General features: G+C 50.6%; 1 protein-coding gene across 4 annotated transcripts in view; it reads right to left on the bottom strand.

Annotated features, from left to right (window-relative positions):
• Positions 1–3,200: 3,200 nt before the first annotated feature.
• Positions 3,201–17,044, bottom strand: part of FAM83H (family with sequence similarity 83 member H) — a 28,853-nt gene continuing 15,009 nt past the window's right edge. Inside the window, exons 2-8 of one of the 4 annotated variants that reach the window (XM_052665183.1) lie at positions 14,338–14,670; positions 11,015–11,679; positions 10,681–10,906; positions 8,368–8,828; positions 7,085–7,249; positions 6,637–6,761; positions 3,201–6,071 (exon numbers count right to left, since the gene is read on the bottom strand). In XM_052665183.1, coding sequence (XP_052521143.1) covers positions 3,407–6,071; positions 6,637–6,761; positions 7,085–7,249; positions 8,368–8,814 — 3,402 coding nt within the window. In that variant the 5' untranslated portion in view covers positions 8,815–8,828; positions 10,681–10,906; positions 11,015–11,679; positions 14,338–14,670 and the 3' untranslated portion in view covers positions 3,201–3,406. Of the gene's footprint in view, positions 6,072–6,636; positions 6,762–7,084; positions 7,250–8,367; positions 8,829–10,680; positions 10,907–11,014; positions 11,680–13,739; positions 13,875–14,337; positions 14,671–17,044 lie in introns of all 4 variants that reach the window. The other 3 variants (XM_052665184.1, XM_052665181.1, XM_052665182.1) reach the window with 3 other exon arrangements.

Here is a 17,044-nt window from a genome sequence, read left to right on the forward strand (position 1 = left end):
GGACCCACAGAGTGCCATAAGGACCCATAGGGTGCCATAAGGATCCATAGGATGCCATATGGACACATAGGGTGCCATAAGGATCCAGAGTGACATAGGGATCCATAGGGTGCCATAAGGACCCACAGAGTGCCATAAGGACACATAGGGTGCCATAAGGATCCATAGGATGCCATATGGACACATAGGGTGCCATAAGGATCCAGAGTGACATAGGGATCCATAGGGTGCCATAAGGACCCACAGAGTGCCATAAGGACACATAGGGTGCCATAAGGATCCATAGGATGCCATATGGACACGTAGGGTGCCATAAGGATCCAGAGTGACATAGGGATCCATAGGGTGCCATAAGGACCCACAGAGTGCCATAAGGACACATAGGGTGCCATAAGGATCCATAGGATGCCATATGGACACATAGGGTGCCATAAGGATCCAGAGTGACATAGGAATCCATAGGATGCCATAAGGACCCACAGAGTGCCATAAGGACACATAGGGTGCCATAAGGATCCATAGGATGCCATATGGACACATAGGGTGCCATAAGGATCCAGAGTGACATAGGAATCCATAGGATGCCATAAGGACCCACAGAGTGCCATAAGGACCCATAGGGTGCCATAAGGATCCATAGGATGCCATATGGACACATAGGGTGCCATAAGGATCCAGAGTGACATAGGGATCCATAGGGTGCCATAAGGACCCACAGAGTGCCATAAGGACACATAGGGTGCCATAAGGATCCATAGGATGCCATATGGACACATAGGGTGCCATAAGGATCCAGAGTGACATAGGAATCCATAGGATGCCATAAGGACCCACAGAGTGCCATAAGGACCCATAGGGTGCCATAAGGATCCATAGGATGCCATATGGACACATAGGGTACCATAAGGATCCAGAGTGACATAGGAATCCATAGGATGCCATAAGGACCCACAGAGTGCCATAAGGACCCATAGGGTGCCATAAGGATCCATAGGATGCCATATGGACACATAGGTTGCCATAAGGATCCAGAGTGACATAGGGATCCATAGGGTGCCATAAGGACCCACAGAGTGCCATAAGGACACATAGGGTGCCATAAGGATCCATAGGATGCCATAGGGATCCATAGGGTGCCATAAGGATCCATAGGATGCCATAGGGATCCATAGGGTGCCATAAGGATCCATAAAATCACAGAATCCTAGAATGGCCTGGGTTGAAAAGGACCACGATGCACCCAGCCCAGGGCCATTGGTTGGAACTGGCTGATCTGTGAGGTTCCTTCCAACCGAAGCCCTTCTGTGACTATGATTCATTCAGCAATACTTGCACAGAGCCCACAGCAGCTGCTCCCAGCTCAGCACAGGAGATGAGCCATTCTGGTTCTGATCAGGAACACGTTTGTACACAGAACACCGTGCTGAGCAGGATCAAATCCTCCAACCCAAACAACCACAGCAGGATTCCACAGCGTTGGTCTAATCTGCCCTACAGAAATAATTGCATTCCCAACATCTCTTATAGAACGGCAGTGGAGCAGGTTTGTGAAGGGCTGGGGAAGTGAGAAATATTTGTATTACCCACACAGGGCTGGTGTATCACACACCATATGTGCATACACACACATACGATAGGATATAAAATACAGAGCAGGGCTCAGCTCTGCCTGCCTCATCTGACAGAGGTGTCTTTATCACCACAGCTCATTTTGGGACTTCTCAGCCAGCGGATCTGATTCAGTACTAAAATGATGTGTGTGCAGCCCTGATTTATGAATTTGCACCTATGTCACTGATTACGGTTTGTTTCTGAAACAGAATACATTTGTGTAATATGGAATATTAATAAGAACGCCACTTCAGCCTTTTTTTTTTCCCAATTTTGACTGGTTCTTCCCTATTTTTCCTCTCAAATTTACTTCTAGGTTGAATTTCTTATATTGAAACAATAAGCTCTCTTGATTCTTACAGTTGTTTGGTGTGTTTTTTTTACCACCATCAGTGGCAATATGGAGATGGGGTGATTTTCTTTCATGTCTTCATTCCTAAGTTTTCCAATAAGCAGAAAATAGGCACAGTTACAGCCATGCAGAGCACGTAGAGCCTGCTGCCCTGGGAGCTGGTATCCAAAAGAGAACTCCTGCAGTCTCAAAGTTACCTTCAGGATCTGGAGCAGCCTCCATCCACCAGCCGTGTGCCTCGATAGGTTTGCTGAGCTTGCAGCTCAGTTGAACATGTAACTCCAGCTGATGGAAACAAGAAATCCAGAAGCCTGTTTCCGTGCGTGATCGTTTTTCTCTCCCATCTCCTTAGCCAGGAAAAATAAAGGAAAACCAAGTCAGATCCCAGTTTGGCAATCCTAGGGGACGCCACGTGGGAACAGCCCAAGAGGAAGAGGAAACTCGGGCCGTGTGTCCGATTGCTTCCTGGCCCTTCTGTCCATCACGACGGCGCGACACAGCGCGTCACACAAACCTGTTGGTTTGTAATTGCAATGGCTGACTGATCCGGGCTGTGCTCAATACTGCGTGCTCAGCTTGATACCAAGGCCCTGCAAGGAAGCTGTGAGTAAAGCACTTCTGATCTTGGACCAAAGATGCTAACAGCCCTCCCCCCCTTCTTTCAATGAACTTAGTGGAATTTCACAGCAATTCTCCACTCATGGATCAGGATTACATAAATCACTACTTAACTATAATGGCTGAAATTCTCCACTCAGCTGAAAAGCGTGATTATGATTCTGAAATCATCTCCTTCTCCATTAATTAATCGTCACTTTCCTCTTTTATGGCCGTGCAGCTGCTATTCTCAGCTCGGTCTCCAATGCAATACTTCCATTACACACAAGAAAACAAACCAATAATAACACTTAACCAGCAGGCTGATAAAGCAGTAAGCAGGAAAACTGGGCTGACCAGACCACAGTCACACCTAAGGGAAAATAAGTTACTCGTGTATTTTTCTCTGTCATTCTTCAAGAAGGGAGCTCCCAAATCAGCTCGGCCATCAATGCAAAGTAACGAAACCTGCACCTGAGAAACCACATATGAGCTTTGCTTTCACTGACTGAACTCAAGCACTGGTTTTTCTTCTTATTTTTTTGCTTTTTCTCTCCTTACTGAAAGTGGAATTATTTTTCCTGACCACTGGGAAGACTCCCTGGCCGTTAGATAAAGAGACATCGTTATTGTAAGCGTCTTGGCAATTTAATAATTTTATTTTAAATATACTGTAACAAGGTTTCCTGTTACCACACGACTCTACGGGGCCGTCTGTGCCCTAGGAGTCACGCTGAACACATCCCCCTTGCCAGCCTCGAAGAGCTTCGCAGCCGTCATAAATGTGTTTCTCCCTCATTGCTTTGCCAGTCAGTGACGATAGGGAATTAAACAGCGCTCCTATGATCATTTTTTGGTCTTGAAGGTCCCCAGGATTTTGGGCATGAACTTTCCCATCTTCTTGTCCTTGGCGTCCGCGTCGTACTCCTCCTCGCTCTGGCTCGTATGCTCATCCTTTTTGCAGAAGACCTCAAACCTGCTGTACACCCTCTTTTCCTTCCGCATGTTCTCCATCTTTTTCAGCAGCGTGTCTCTGTCCTCCGACGGCTGCCGCTGGACGTTTCGCTTCTGGCTCCCAAAGCTCTCCGACCTGTGGATGTTGCAGCTTTTCTCCTTCTCGGCTTTCCTTTCCAAGCTCATAGTTGACTTAGAAAGGTCGGGATTGCTGGTGGATGGCAGCTGCTTGGCCAGTTCAGCTCTGTTCTTCTGGCTGTTGGCAGAGATTTGTTCCAAAATCACCTTGGTGTCATCACGGAGATTGCTGCTGTACAGAATGTTGGCTGTGGACGAAGGAAATCTGCCCTGCGTCGGTTGGCTGCTTTTGGGAGGAAGCGGCGTTGCAAATTTGTGGTTTTTTTCTTCCTCCACCACCATTTCCTGACAGTCGCCTATGGAAGATCTTTTGAGACCCGTGGGCTGTTTGTCAGACTTTCCGACCTCGCAACTGGGTTCCTCCTCCAGTTTCTTTTCACCTTTCGGGTTCAGAAACTGCTTCAACCGCAGGGATCCTTTCCTTAAAAACTCCATTGTGTTTTGTTCCTGTTTTGAACACTCTTCCTCGGATTTATTGAGGGAGCTGTCAGATCCTGGACCTTTAGACAGGTTTTCGATGACCGATGTGGTGCCCATCCTCCCCTGTGGTTTCTTCAGTTCTGCACTGACCAATTTTTCAGCATCTTCCTTGAACGTCACTCGTTCCTTCTTTTCTGGAAGAGCCAATTTCTGAGTATCTCCTACAAATATAAGGCTCTCCTTTTCTGGAAGAGCAGGTTTATTCTCTATAGGGTAAAACCGAGATGACAGTTTGTCCACTTTAGCGCCCAGGTGTGCTAAGGGATCTTTACTCAAAGCATCAATGAGCTGGGGGGCCGACGAAGCCATTCCAAACGCTCTGTCAGTCTCCCCGTGCATCTTGTAAGAACTGCAGGAGTCTTTGGACTCCAGTACTCTACTCTCCAGAATCTTGTATTGCACGGATTTGGTACATTTCTTCTCCGTGTTCTGTGATTCCTCCTGGAGAAAACTGGAAACGGCTTTGGTGTGAGTGACTGTAGCTCGCTCGGCGTCTTTGCCCACAGCTTTGTACTTCTCTAACAGTTCCGCCACTTTCGACGAGGCGGCCGTCTTTATGGTTTCATTGTCCTTTGTCAGTTCATTGGACACTTGTTCCTTGTGGATCATCTGAACCTTCTCTACTGTTGCGTTAGGCTGATCTAACTTGGCAGCGTTGAAAATCAGAGAGGACCTGAGTCTGGAGCTCCTTTGGATCAAGGGATTTATTCTGGACCTGAAGGCGTCTTGTTTCATCAGAGGTGTTTCTTCACCTCCTCTTTCAGGATCCGCAAATTCTTTGGCGTTTTCAACCCCCAGTGACTTGCTATTAAAAGACACAGGGGATTTGAATGCTGGGATGAGGTCAGTGGGGTGCTTTGCGAGGGGATCCCCAAGAACATCATTATAGGCTTCCGATTCCATGGGCATCGGGAGACCTTCTTCTGGTTCCGACTGGTAGGCGCTGAGGTACGAAGAAATCCTCCAGTTGCGTAAACCTGTTCTATTTTCCTGAGTGTTCTTGTCCTGATCCTGGTCCTCGTCTTTGTCTTGTAAGAACAGGCGCTGTTCCAGGCTTTGCTTCTGCGTAGGAGAAGTCTGGCAAATAAACTTCTGTCCTATATTCTGCCTTCTCAGCATCATTCCCATCGGGCCGTTGCCTGCAGGGTTCAGCTGATCAGAGCCATGTCTCACTTCCCTGGAAGAATTCGAAGGCACGTAATCCAGCCTTAAGGGGAAACCCTCCTGTGGGAAACCGGATTCAAGTTCGGGGTATCTGGGTCCCTCTCCATAGGGAAGAGGCCCTCCCTCTTCCAATTCATTGAATCCTGGCCTCCCACCTCGTATTCTGTCGAAGAATCCCTGGGGTCTGCCAGAAAGGTGGGGGTGTTCAAACTGGTACTGGTAGAACTGATCCTTCTGAAAATGACTGGACTGGATTTTAAATTCGTCCATGTTGTTCACGAACATCTGCCTGGCATATTGCTTAGAAGAAGCAAAATTTTCAAACGTTCCTTCTGCAAAACTGTGTCTCTTAAAAGCATCCAACTCCAGCTGCTTGGAACGGAGAAAACCCCTGACGGGATCCATCTGAGCATTCTCCATCTCCACCTTTTTGTACATTCGCATGGCTGACCCCTCCACGGTATGGCGCAACAAATCATCGCGCCGGAAGTTGGACAGGAAGTACCGGTCTGGATCAACTCTGTCCATGAAGGAGGGAAAAAGGTTGTCGTCCCTCTGGAACATGAGGGGTGCTTTTTTAGGAAAGAAAGGCATGTTGTTGCCGAAGGGAGTCATGGCAAAGGGGTTCTCTGCCTTGGCCAAGACGTTGGCTGGAGGAACGAGAGGTTCTGACTGTGCGAACAAAATTCGGAACTCTTCATCGAAGCTGGCCACCAGCTCGCCCTGGAAGATGTGCGCAATGCTCCTGTGAATCTTCTCAAAAGACCACATGAAGCTACAAAGAGAAGCAAAGATGGCGTCAGCATCAAGAAACTCCGCTGCACTACTCCGTGTTCCACCGTTTGCTCGTCTGAAGAAATTCACCCTGACTTTCAGCACTGGCACAGGCTGCCCAAGGAGGCTGTGGATGCCCCATCCCTGCAGGCATTGGAGGCCAGGCTGGATGTGGCTCTGGGCAGCCTGGGCTGCTGGTTGGCGACCTGCACACAGCAGGGGGTTGGAACTGAATTATCATTATGGTCCTTTTCAACCCAGGCCATTCTAGGATTCTATGATTCTAGGATTCTATAATCCTATGAGTATAGTGTAGTCTTTAATAAAGAAAACATGGGAAATGGGTAATTCCATACATCTAACTTGCACTTGAAACATAAACACATACTCCTGGGTCTCTTTTAACTGTTCTGGTTTGGACCGGGTTGTTTGTTTAGATTTGGTGACACTTCTTTTGAGTTAGGTTTAACACTTCCTTGCTTGGAGCAGCTGAAACTGCATTACCCAGCAAACAAACAGTCTATTATTCGGTGACACCGGGCCATTAACAGCACAGGGCTTCTCACCTGTAGTTGCCACTCAGCACCACCATGCAGTCCACCAGGAGGAATTTCTCCTTCACGTGTCCTTTGAAAGACATCCCCGTGCGGCAGTAGTAGGTTGGGCCAGAAACTGTTCTCACCCTCAGGAACTGCAAACCAGACAAGGCTGTTACTTCCCTTCCCCCTCTTTTTTCCCCTTACTCTCTTAACGTCCCTCCTGCCACCATTCTTCCACTCCAGCACTAGCCGTTCTGTCTGCATGCACATGGATAAGCCACCCTTTTTATCAGCGTGCCCTTTGCCTTCAGGCCTACACTGTGCCAGGTCTCCTGGCTTCATGTACGTATTTCTCTATTCTCTGGCCCCGGTTTCCCCTTTCTCAGGTTCTTACTGTAAGAACAGCCCAACGTTCCCCAGAGGTACCTCTCTCAGGATGGGAATTGCGGGACGGGTTGGTCTTTGGTTTGCTCACCTCCACATAGTTCAGATTGACTCTGCATTTAGCAGCTGTATCAAGGAAAAGCTGAGAGTTCATTTCATCGAGCAAGATGTACACGGGGACTCTGCGAGCAGCAGCATCCAGCACTTCGAACAGCAGATCCACGTCAGTGAAAATGTCCATGACTATGGCTACCACCTAGGAAAAGAACACAAGGAAGTCTTCAGAGATCTGTGCCTGCCTGCGGCCGCCCTGCTCATGTTCCCCAGCACACAGCATTCCAAAGCTGCACTGTTAAACTGACTGCATTTCAACTTCCTATTCAGTGGGCTCCAGAACTGGAAATAGGTTTCCTATGTGACGCGCGCATCGTGGACATGAGCTGCAAAGTGAGCGAGGATCCTCGCTGTCGCTGACCATTCCCTTATTCCTCATTAGCCCAGTGCTCACAGCAGGCATTTTTTGCTCACAGAACCACAGTGGCAGGTATCACTGACCTGCCTGGCCTCTACCCCCTCACTCCCTCCAGCACATTTGTCATTTTTAAATACGTTCCTGGCCAATGTTGAGTCAGCCACTGCAGAACCGCCTCTAGATGTCGCCAGTACCTTCTGAAGTAGCTTTTAATTGCAGCTTTGACAGTAGCTCCAGAAAACAAGGCATACGAGTGTCAGCTGGGGGATCCGGGGCTGCTTAATCCAGAGGGAAACCCCTCATCTCTCTCCACAACTACCTGAAATGATCCCGTGGTTCAAAGCTCTGTAGGATTTCCCTGTCCTCCCCAGCTCTTATCAGTGTATAACAATACTCCATGGTGGGAAGGAGTAATGAAGATGCAGCGAAACTCATCTCAGCGTTACCCACTGAAAAGCCACAATGGGCACACACTGAAATGCAGGATGTTGCACTTGGACAGAAGAGAAACTTCTTACTATAAGGGTGACGAAAGATTAGCAACAGGGTGCCCAGAAAGACAGCAGCCTCCACTCCTGGAGACACTGGAGGAAAAGCCCTCAGTAACCTTCTCTAATTGACTCTGACTGAGCAGAGAGGCTGGACTGGACGAGCTCCAGAGGCCCCTTTCTAACCTCGGCTGCTCTGTGATTCTCTGTTCTCTTGGTGTACTTCACTGTGGCCTTACACAGTTCTTCTCGAGCCCAGAGAACAGAGGCCAGCTTTGATGAAATAAACAGCTTCAGAATCAACCTCCTTTTCTGTCAGGTCCCAGAGAACATTAAGGAGCCCAGCAGAGGATACGACGCGTCCTCTCACACGTTTACAGTCTCTCTCTGCTCTCAGACTCCCTGACGTCTCACCTGCTGAGCAGCTCGAATCATCCTGCGAGCCTCTTCCTTGATGCTGGGGTTGTCGGGGGGCGGCGGTTGCACCAGGGTTGTTACTTCTGTTCCCCTGAACCCAAAGACCATGGGCCAGCCCAGGTCGAGCTCCGGAACGGCGAGGTCTGAGTTCATGGGCCAGTACGTCCCGGAGGATCCATCCACGTCGTTGTCCCCCGCCGCGTCTGCGTTACCTTCCTGATTGGCATACTGGGGCTTCTGAAGGTTCTGTAGGATGTGATCCACCTCCGAGTTGCAAAGGAAATCGGGGGCTGCCTCCTCTGCCAGAAAGCGTTCGTAACTTTCTTTGCCCTCTTCGGTGAGTATATCCAGAGCCAGGCGGTAATACTCCTTGTAGTGGGGGGGAAGGTAGTTAGGGTCAAGCGGGTTGTCCCCCTGCGAGGAGCTTTGAGATCGGCGAGCCATGGGGGTAGGGAGAGCTGTAGGAAGAGAAGAGCCAACAGTGAGAACGGCCAGAGCCACAGCAGCAGGCCCACTTCAGTGACACAACCGTCCTCATAAATGGTGAAAGCTCAGGGGCCACGATGGCAAAATCAGAAGAGAAGAGAAGAGAATGCTGGGGAATTGGAAGGGAGCTCAGGGATCATCAGGTTCCAGCCTTGCTGCCACAGGCAGGATTGCCAAACACTAGATCAAATAGTAGCACAGGGTGCCCAGGACCCCATCAACCCCACCCAACCCTATCAACCCCATCCAATCCCATCCAACCCCACCCAACCCCATCCAACCCCATCCAGCCCCATCCAACCCCGTCCAATCCCATCCAACCCCACCCAACCCCATCCAACCCCATCCAGCCCCATCCAACCCCATCCAACCCCATCCAGCCCCATCCAACCCCATCAACCCCATCCAACCCCATCCAGCCCCATCAACCCCACCCAGCCCCATCCAACCCCGTCCAACCCCATCCAACCCCATCAACCCCATCCAACCCCATCCAGCCCCATCAACCCCACCCAACCCAATCCAACTCCATCCAGCCCCATCCAACCCCATCCAGCCCCATCAACCCCATCCAGCCCCATCCAACCCCGTCCAACCCCATCCAACCCCATCAACCCCATCCAACCCCATCCAACCCCATCCAGCCCCATCCAACCCCATCCAACCCCATCCAGCCCCATCCAACCCCATCCAGCCCCATCCAACCCCATCCAGCCCCATCAACCTGGCCTTGAACACCTCCAGGGATGGATGGGGCATCCATAGCCTCTGGGCAATCTGTTCCAGCACCTCAACACCTTCTCAGTGAAAAAATTCCCCAATACCTACCCTAAATCTTCCTTCCTTCAGTTTAAAACCATTCTCTCTTGTCCTGTCACTATCTACCCATGTATAAAGTTCCTGTTTATGATCTCCCTCAGCATACTGAAAGGCCATAGTGAGGTCACCCCGCAGCCTTCTCTTCTCCAGGCTGTACAATCACAGAATCACTGAATCACAGACTCACAGAATCACAGGGGTTGGAAGGGACCTCCAGAGACCATCGAGTCCAACCCCCCACCAAAGCAGTTCCCTACACCAGGTACAAGCCCATTTCCTTCAGACTGCCATCACAGTAGAGGTGCTCCAGCCCTCTGACCACCTTTGTGGCCCTCCTCTGGACCCTCTCCAAAACCTCCTTATCTTTCCTGCCTTGGGGACCTCAGACCTGGATGCAATCCTCCATCTGGGGCCTCAGGAGGGCAGAGCAGAGAGGCACCGTCACCTCCTTTGCTCTGCTGGCCACTCTTCCGATGCAGCCTGGGATATTATCGACCTTCCAGGATGCAGGCACACAAGGCTGGCTCACTTTTTCATCAGCCAGGACCTCTCAGTCCTTCTCAGCAGGACTACTCTCAAGGAGTTCTTCCAATCTGTATCCATATCTGGGATTACCAGAAAGTTTATTCACAATTAATGCTCACCTTAAAGCAGGCAAAGGTGGCAATCACTGCAGAAATTTAATGCAGTTAAATGTTTGGGGGCAAAATCAGAAACAAATCAATGAGGGCACTGCAGTGATGAACAAAAACGATGCGTGGGCATCCGGGCCAGAGATTGCTCAAAGCTAAGCTAACATTTGTCTTTTATTTTAATCTTCTAATATTTTTTTTCTGAAAAAACTGTGCTGCTGGTTATTATCTGAACGCCACTGAAGCTCATTTCCAAATGCAAAATAATAATAATAATTAAAAAATGACTGTGCATAATAGAGTAGGCAGTGCAAACGCACGTGCAGGTCTACAAATGCCCCCACCGAATCCTTAGAAACTGTTTTAACATCACCTCAGTGTGGGAAGAGAAGCACGGCCATAAGTGGGATGCAGGCAAGTTTAAGGGCACCACACTGCTGTGTGCTCACGAGTCCTCATGAGAGCCATGAAGAAATAAAGGCAAGGGCAGGATTCTTCTTCAGTCTCCTGGAGTTAAGGTTGGGAAAACCCGGGCTGATTGATTTGGTGTTTTACAGTGAGGCCTGCAGGGAAGCTATCACTCCAGACTCGAGACAAACCTGATTTTAAGCAGATTTTGAAAGGAAAGTTGATCGTGGCAGAAAAGCAACTCACGTAATGGGATCCCGCTGAGCTGAAGAGAGCTCCAAAGCTCTCTGGCTTCCTACCCTGCACTATAATGCTTCCATCACTGACATCCACAGAGCCTTCCTCGCTGTTAGAAGAAAAGAGCTTGGCAGTCCTTGACTGCTTGCGTCAAGCTGCCTTCATAGGGATGCTGAGCACAGAGGGTGGAAGGAGCTCCTGTTTTCGGTAGCATTCAATACAGAAATGATTGCCGTGGTTGCAGGAGGAAGAAAAAGAGGCTTCAGGACTGTCCTGTAAAATAGTGAGCACTTACATACCTCCCTTTTGCTGTGCTCAGGTCTCCTCACCTGCTCTTGGCTGTGCTAAAGTGTCTCAACCCCTCATTTCAAGGAAATGCTCTCAGGGTTCAACGGCTTTCTTGGACTGAAGGCCTTTCCTGGATTCACAGACTTCCCAAACCAGCCCACAACACCAAAGCAATGAAATCACAAACACTTCACACAGCACCATCCTCACTTCTCTTCTCTTCTTTGACATTCCCCACTTTGGTGACACAAAATCCTCAGTCACCCCATTCTGCTGGGACGTCACGCAGGACCCTGCGCCCCCTGGAGCTCTGCAGCTCCGCAGGGTTCCTGGGCTGTGCTGGAGGCCACGCTGTCCAACCTATCCAGAATAATCCATAAAGGGGGGAACAGTCGTGCAGGTGAAATGCCTGGCAATGCTGGCTTGAGCTGAACAGAAACTGCGAAGACAAAGGAGGCAGAGAAAACAGAGGAGCCTCACGATATTGACTTGACAGTAAAAACGGCAAGGAGAATTGAATGCTGATAAAGTGATCGAGCAACCTTAATTCTGTATTATGGCAATGAATATTTCAGTGCTGTCATAAACCAAGAAGGCAAAAAAATGGATATTAAAAGGAGAAATGTCAGCTAATCTGAAATTATTTATTAAAGAATACGGGTTTAGTGGGAACTTAAACCTGGACATGCTGCAAATGTGAAAGGCTCATCCTCACATCTAAGAAGGCTGTTATGAACGCCAAGTACAAATCTTTAGCCCGGAGAAGAGGTCCATACAGTGTGAGCAGGACAGATGGCTGTTTTCTCCTTACAAGAACTGAAAGGCTTTCAAATGAAACGAGCAGGCAGTGGTTTCAGACTAGACAGCAGGAAAGCTTTCTCAAGCTCTTACTGCGCAGAATGCCTTCCCAAAGGAAGGGCACCTCCACAGATGGAAAGAAAATCCTCTGAAGCCATTAAAGGTATCGCTGCGGACCACAAGAATCTCTGGGGAAGCATTGCCACTCTTCCCTATGCATCCCTGCTCGCCACACTTGGTAAGGAAATACCAAATTGATATCATAGAACCACAGAACGGCCTGGATTGAAAAGGACCACAGCACTCATCTCAGCCTCTGACCGTCAGTCTGATGGGAGGCACTGCTTCTCGTCTGGCTTTGGCTGTTCTGTCACTTCCAGCATCACTGCATCCTAGGATGAAGAACTGTTTTCACTTCAACGCAGCACCCAGCTACACTGAACGCACGTATGGCTCTACCTACACCTCTGAGTCTCATCCCAATGCAACTAACATTTCACCAGGATTTACAGTTCCCGATTGCTGACAAAGGCCAAGTGTCTCTGAGTCAAGAACTAATTAATGAATAAAATAGTTTCAGACAGGTCTTTTCCAAACTAAATTCCCACTAATGACTAAACTGCAGAGCGAAAAAACAGTTGGATTCATCCCTATGCAAATCGTGAGCTGCTGCTATTAGCAATTCTGCCTCTCATAAACGGTGGGTGTGTAAGTTGGCACTTCCATAAGGAGGTCAGCTCACCGGTGAGCCATGTGTGCATCACAGCAGCCGCTGCGTGAAGCTCAAGCTGATAAGCACTGCTGGACACCCGTGCAGGGGGAAATGGGTACATGAGGCAGGGAAACAAATATCCAGGTGTTATATCCACTGAATGATGACGATGGCACAGTTTGGCTGTAAGCGTGGTATCGATGCTGGTGCTGCAGTGGCTGAAGTGGCACTGGGGGGGTAAGGAGGGGACAATGGCAGCAGGAGACGGCAATGCTGCCTGGGTGAGGGGATGTCAGCTGAATAGCTGCAGCCTGGGGAGGGGAGAGAGTGCCGACAGCTGGACAAAAGGACATGCTCCTCTCCCTGAGAGCAACCCTGCAGGGAAGGACTGGGGGTCCTGGTGGATGGGAAGCTGGACGTGAGACAGCAGTGAGCGCCTGCAGTCCGGAAGGCCAACCGTGTTCTGTGCTGCATTGAAAAAGGGGTGGCCAGAGGGACAGGAAGGTGATTGTCAGGTGTTTGTTCCCCTCTAGACAGCTCTTGTGAGGCCCCGTCTACAGGGATCCTTGAGGTCCCTTCCAACCTGGGCTGTTCTGTGATTCTGTTGTGGATGCCCCATCCCTGCAGGCATTGGAGGCCAGGCTGGACGTGGCTCTGGGCAGCCTGGGCTGCTGGTTGGCGACCTGCACACAGCAGGGGTTGCAACCAGGTGAGCGCTGTGCTCCTGTGCAACCCAGGCCATTCTATGAGGGAAACTGCCTGCTTTCTCCAAGTGTCCATACTGGTCAGCACCAAGATTCGCTGGGCCCATGTATCTCTGGTGGGCAACAAGAAGTGCCTGAGGAGGCAGCTGTGAGCAGGAGGGACAGGCAATGCTTTGTCAGAATCCTTTCCCATTCTCTAACCATCTGTGGCTGGAAAGGCAGGGCAGGAAATAAAGGAAGGCTGAGCAGGGCTGTGTTTGCAATGGAGGAAGCCGCTGAAGTCACCTCAGGCCTTCTGGTTGTCAATATGAACCAGCAAGAAGTGAACAACTGAAGAAGTGCATTTCTGAAAATGCAAAATCGTATTCATGTTCTTCTTTAAGTCTTTGGCTTAAGGCAAACACAGAGCTGGAGGAATTCCTGTGGGATTGAATACAGAGATCACAGCTGAGGTAGGACAGCAGCCCAGGAGGGTTTGGAAGGAGGCTGATGAGACAAACAGGGACAGACATCTGCACCCAGTTGTGCTGCCGCAGCAAAAACAGCCTTGCAGGAGGGCGTTGGCTCCGCACATACGTGTTGGAAGCCGTCATTTCTCTGCGTGCACTTTAAGGAGTGTCAGCTTAGGCTGGGAAAGCCACGGGGTGCCTGCTGGGCTCTGTGGGCTGGGCGCAGGGTGCGGTGCGGCCGCAGGGCAGGCGGCGAGCAGGTTTGTCAGCACAGTCTGGGACGTCGAGCGGCCATCGGCCGTCCTGCTGCTCAGCACACGGCATCACCGCCCGGCAGCAGGGCAGGCAGCTCGGTGCTGACCTCAGGGATGGGAGCTGTGGGGCTGAGGTGGGGCCGGGGAGGAAGGGAGGCGGTTCCCCCACGTCACCTTTACCTGTGAAAACAGAGCCAGAGGGCTGCAGCAAACACCCGAACTGGATCGCACCGAACTCCGGTCCTGCGGCCGAGTAACCGGGCTGGAAAATCTGCACCGTCACCCTGCTGGGCTACGGGGTGAGAAGTGGGGAGGGAGATGCCGCGTCCTCTTCCAGGCAGCTCCTTCTCGGAAGGCAGTGCTGAGGAAGCACCATCAGACCCTGCGTGCGGAGCAGCCGCCGTCTGCCGAGCGTGCCATTGCTGTGCCTGCCTGCTAAGGCTCTGCCATTCAGCTCCGCGCGTCCTTCAGGTGCTGCCGGTATCTTCAAAAGCAGAGGCACAAATCTGAGAACTGTGGAGAAAAAAAAAAACAAACAAACAACAAACACAACAGAAGTTATGGATCCGCTGCTATAAATGCTTTTTTGCATCAGAAACAGTGTTGCAAGCAGGAGCAGAGAGGTGATTGTGCCCCTGTATTCAGCACTGGTGAGGCCGCACCTCGAGGGCTGTGTCCAGTTTTGGGCCCCTCACTGCAAGAAAGACATGGAGGGCCTGGAACGTGTTGAAAGGAGGGCAATGAAATGGTGAGGGGTCTGGAGCACAGGAATGTTCAGGGTGAGAAGAGGAGCTGAGGGCAGAGCTCACTGCTCTCTATGGCTGCTGAAGGCAGGCTGCAGGGAGCTGGGGGGCGGCCTCTGCTCTCGTGCCATCAGTGATGGGAGCAGAGGGAACGGCTTCAAGCTGCGGCAGGGGAGATTCAGGCTGGACATGAGGAAGAATGAGGTGTCAGAAAGGTGGGCAGCACTGCAATGGATGCCCAGGGAGGTGGGGGAGGCGCCGAGCCTGGGGGTGTTGAAGGCAAGGCTGGGTGCTGTGCTGAGGGCCGTGGTTCAGTGGGAGCTGTTGGTGATGGGGGAGCGGTTGGACTGGGGGAGCTTGGAGGTCTTTTCCAACCTTGGTGATTCTATGATTCTAGGATTCTATAAACCTCAATGCTCGGAGCTGCAAGGACAGAAGGACCGTCCCCAACAAGTGGGTACCATGAACTGGGAGCAGCGGTGTCTGAGCGTTGTGCTGCTCCCAAGGAGAGGCTGAATGCTGTAAAAATGAGCTCTTTTCCCTCCAAAGTCGTCAGATTACCAGAACGGAAGGGTGAGGAAATCCCAAAGTCAACACACTTTCAGGATGCTTCCCCAATCCCCTCCTTGCAAATCAGTCCCACAGCAGAACGGCTGTTTGGAAGCAGGTGACACAAACCCTAAGTAGGAGTATTCTTAAATATCCTGCAGCTCTTAGGAAAAAAATAATGGGATTCTGGAGAGCGAAAGCAGCAGGGCAGTTCTTGGGAGCTACCTGGAAGGCATTCAGTAGGATGGGGTCCTATTGCACAGGCATTTCAACTGCTGGTATATGAGAAATGGAACAAGTGTCTGCACCTCGTGGTTGTGCTGAATGGAAAACGGACTGATACAGACTGAGAGTGTATCACAGAACCCCAGCATGGCCTGGGTTGCACAGGAGCACAGCGCTCACCTGGTTGCAACCCCTGCTGTGTGCAGGTCGCCAACCAGCAGCCCAGGCTGCCCAGAGCCACATCCAGCCTGGCCTCCAATGCCTGCAGGGATGGGGCATCCACAGCCTCCTTGGGCAACCTGTGCCACTGCCTCACCGCCCTCTGGCTGAAAATCTTCCTTCCTCCTCATATCGAACCTAAACCTCTCCTGTCTCACTTTAAAACCATTCCTCTTGTCCTATCGACAGCCTCAAGAGCAACTGGTTGTTTATATAAGGAAGGATTACCACAGTCTTTGGGCCCAATGGAAATTGGAAAGGGTTGAAGTTTCTGTATATGAGCAGAAAAAGCTCGAGTAAATGAGCATAATAATAATAATACTCTGATTGAGGACTACAGGCTTTACCCACTGGCACAGGTTGCCCAAGGAGGCTGTGGATGCCCCATCCCTGCAGGCATTGGAGGCCAGGCTGGATGTGGCTCTGGGCAGCCTGGGCTGCTGGTTGGCGACCTGCACACAGCAGGGGTTGCAACCAGGTGAGCGTTGCAGGCCTTTGCAACCCAGGCCATGCTGGGGTTCTGTGATCATTCTATGATTATGGCTCTTTGTGGATCTGTATGGTACCCTATGGATCCCTATGGCACCCTATAGATCCCTATTGGCACACTATGGATGAGCACTGTGGTCCTTTTCAACCCAGGCCATTCTAGGGTTCTGGTTCTACGATTCAGGAACTGAACCACACGCACTGCTATCATTCAGCTCCTCCAGCTCCTGCAGCCATGTGAAAACGACCCCTCACAAAGAGCTGCTGCCCATCCTTCCATCCAGCCCTGCGCCACGTTCTGAAGGAAGATCCACAGCAGCAAAGCGATAAAACCTACACTGAAATAGCAGAAGGGGACTGGAAAGGTGAAGCAGACAGTAATGCTGCCCCTGCATTGCACAAGAAAGCAAACGCCCCATTTTATCCTGCCAATATGACCTGGCAACTGTTTGAAACTCGACCGTATGAGCAGAACACAGCAGAGCGGGACCCAAGAATTTCTTTCAGGCCATTAAGCGTGCTGGTTAATAGTCCTCATTAGCCTGCTCTGCAGTCCCTGTTGCTTTAGCAGTACCCAAGCAGAGATATCAGGCAGTAAGAGGAACATCCCAACTCCTGAGCCCTTCATGTTTGACAAACTGAACATAAATAAGTGCAAACAA

This window comes from Tympanuchus pallidicinctus, unplaced genomic scaffold (assembly GCF_026119805.1).
Source record: "Tympanuchus pallidicinctus isolate F22 unplaced genomic scaffold, pur_lepc_1.0 scaffold62, whole genome shotgun sequence".
Classification (NCBI taxonomy): domain Eukaryota; kingdom Metazoa; phylum Chordata; class Aves; order Galliformes; family Phasianidae; genus Tympanuchus; species Tympanuchus pallidicinctus.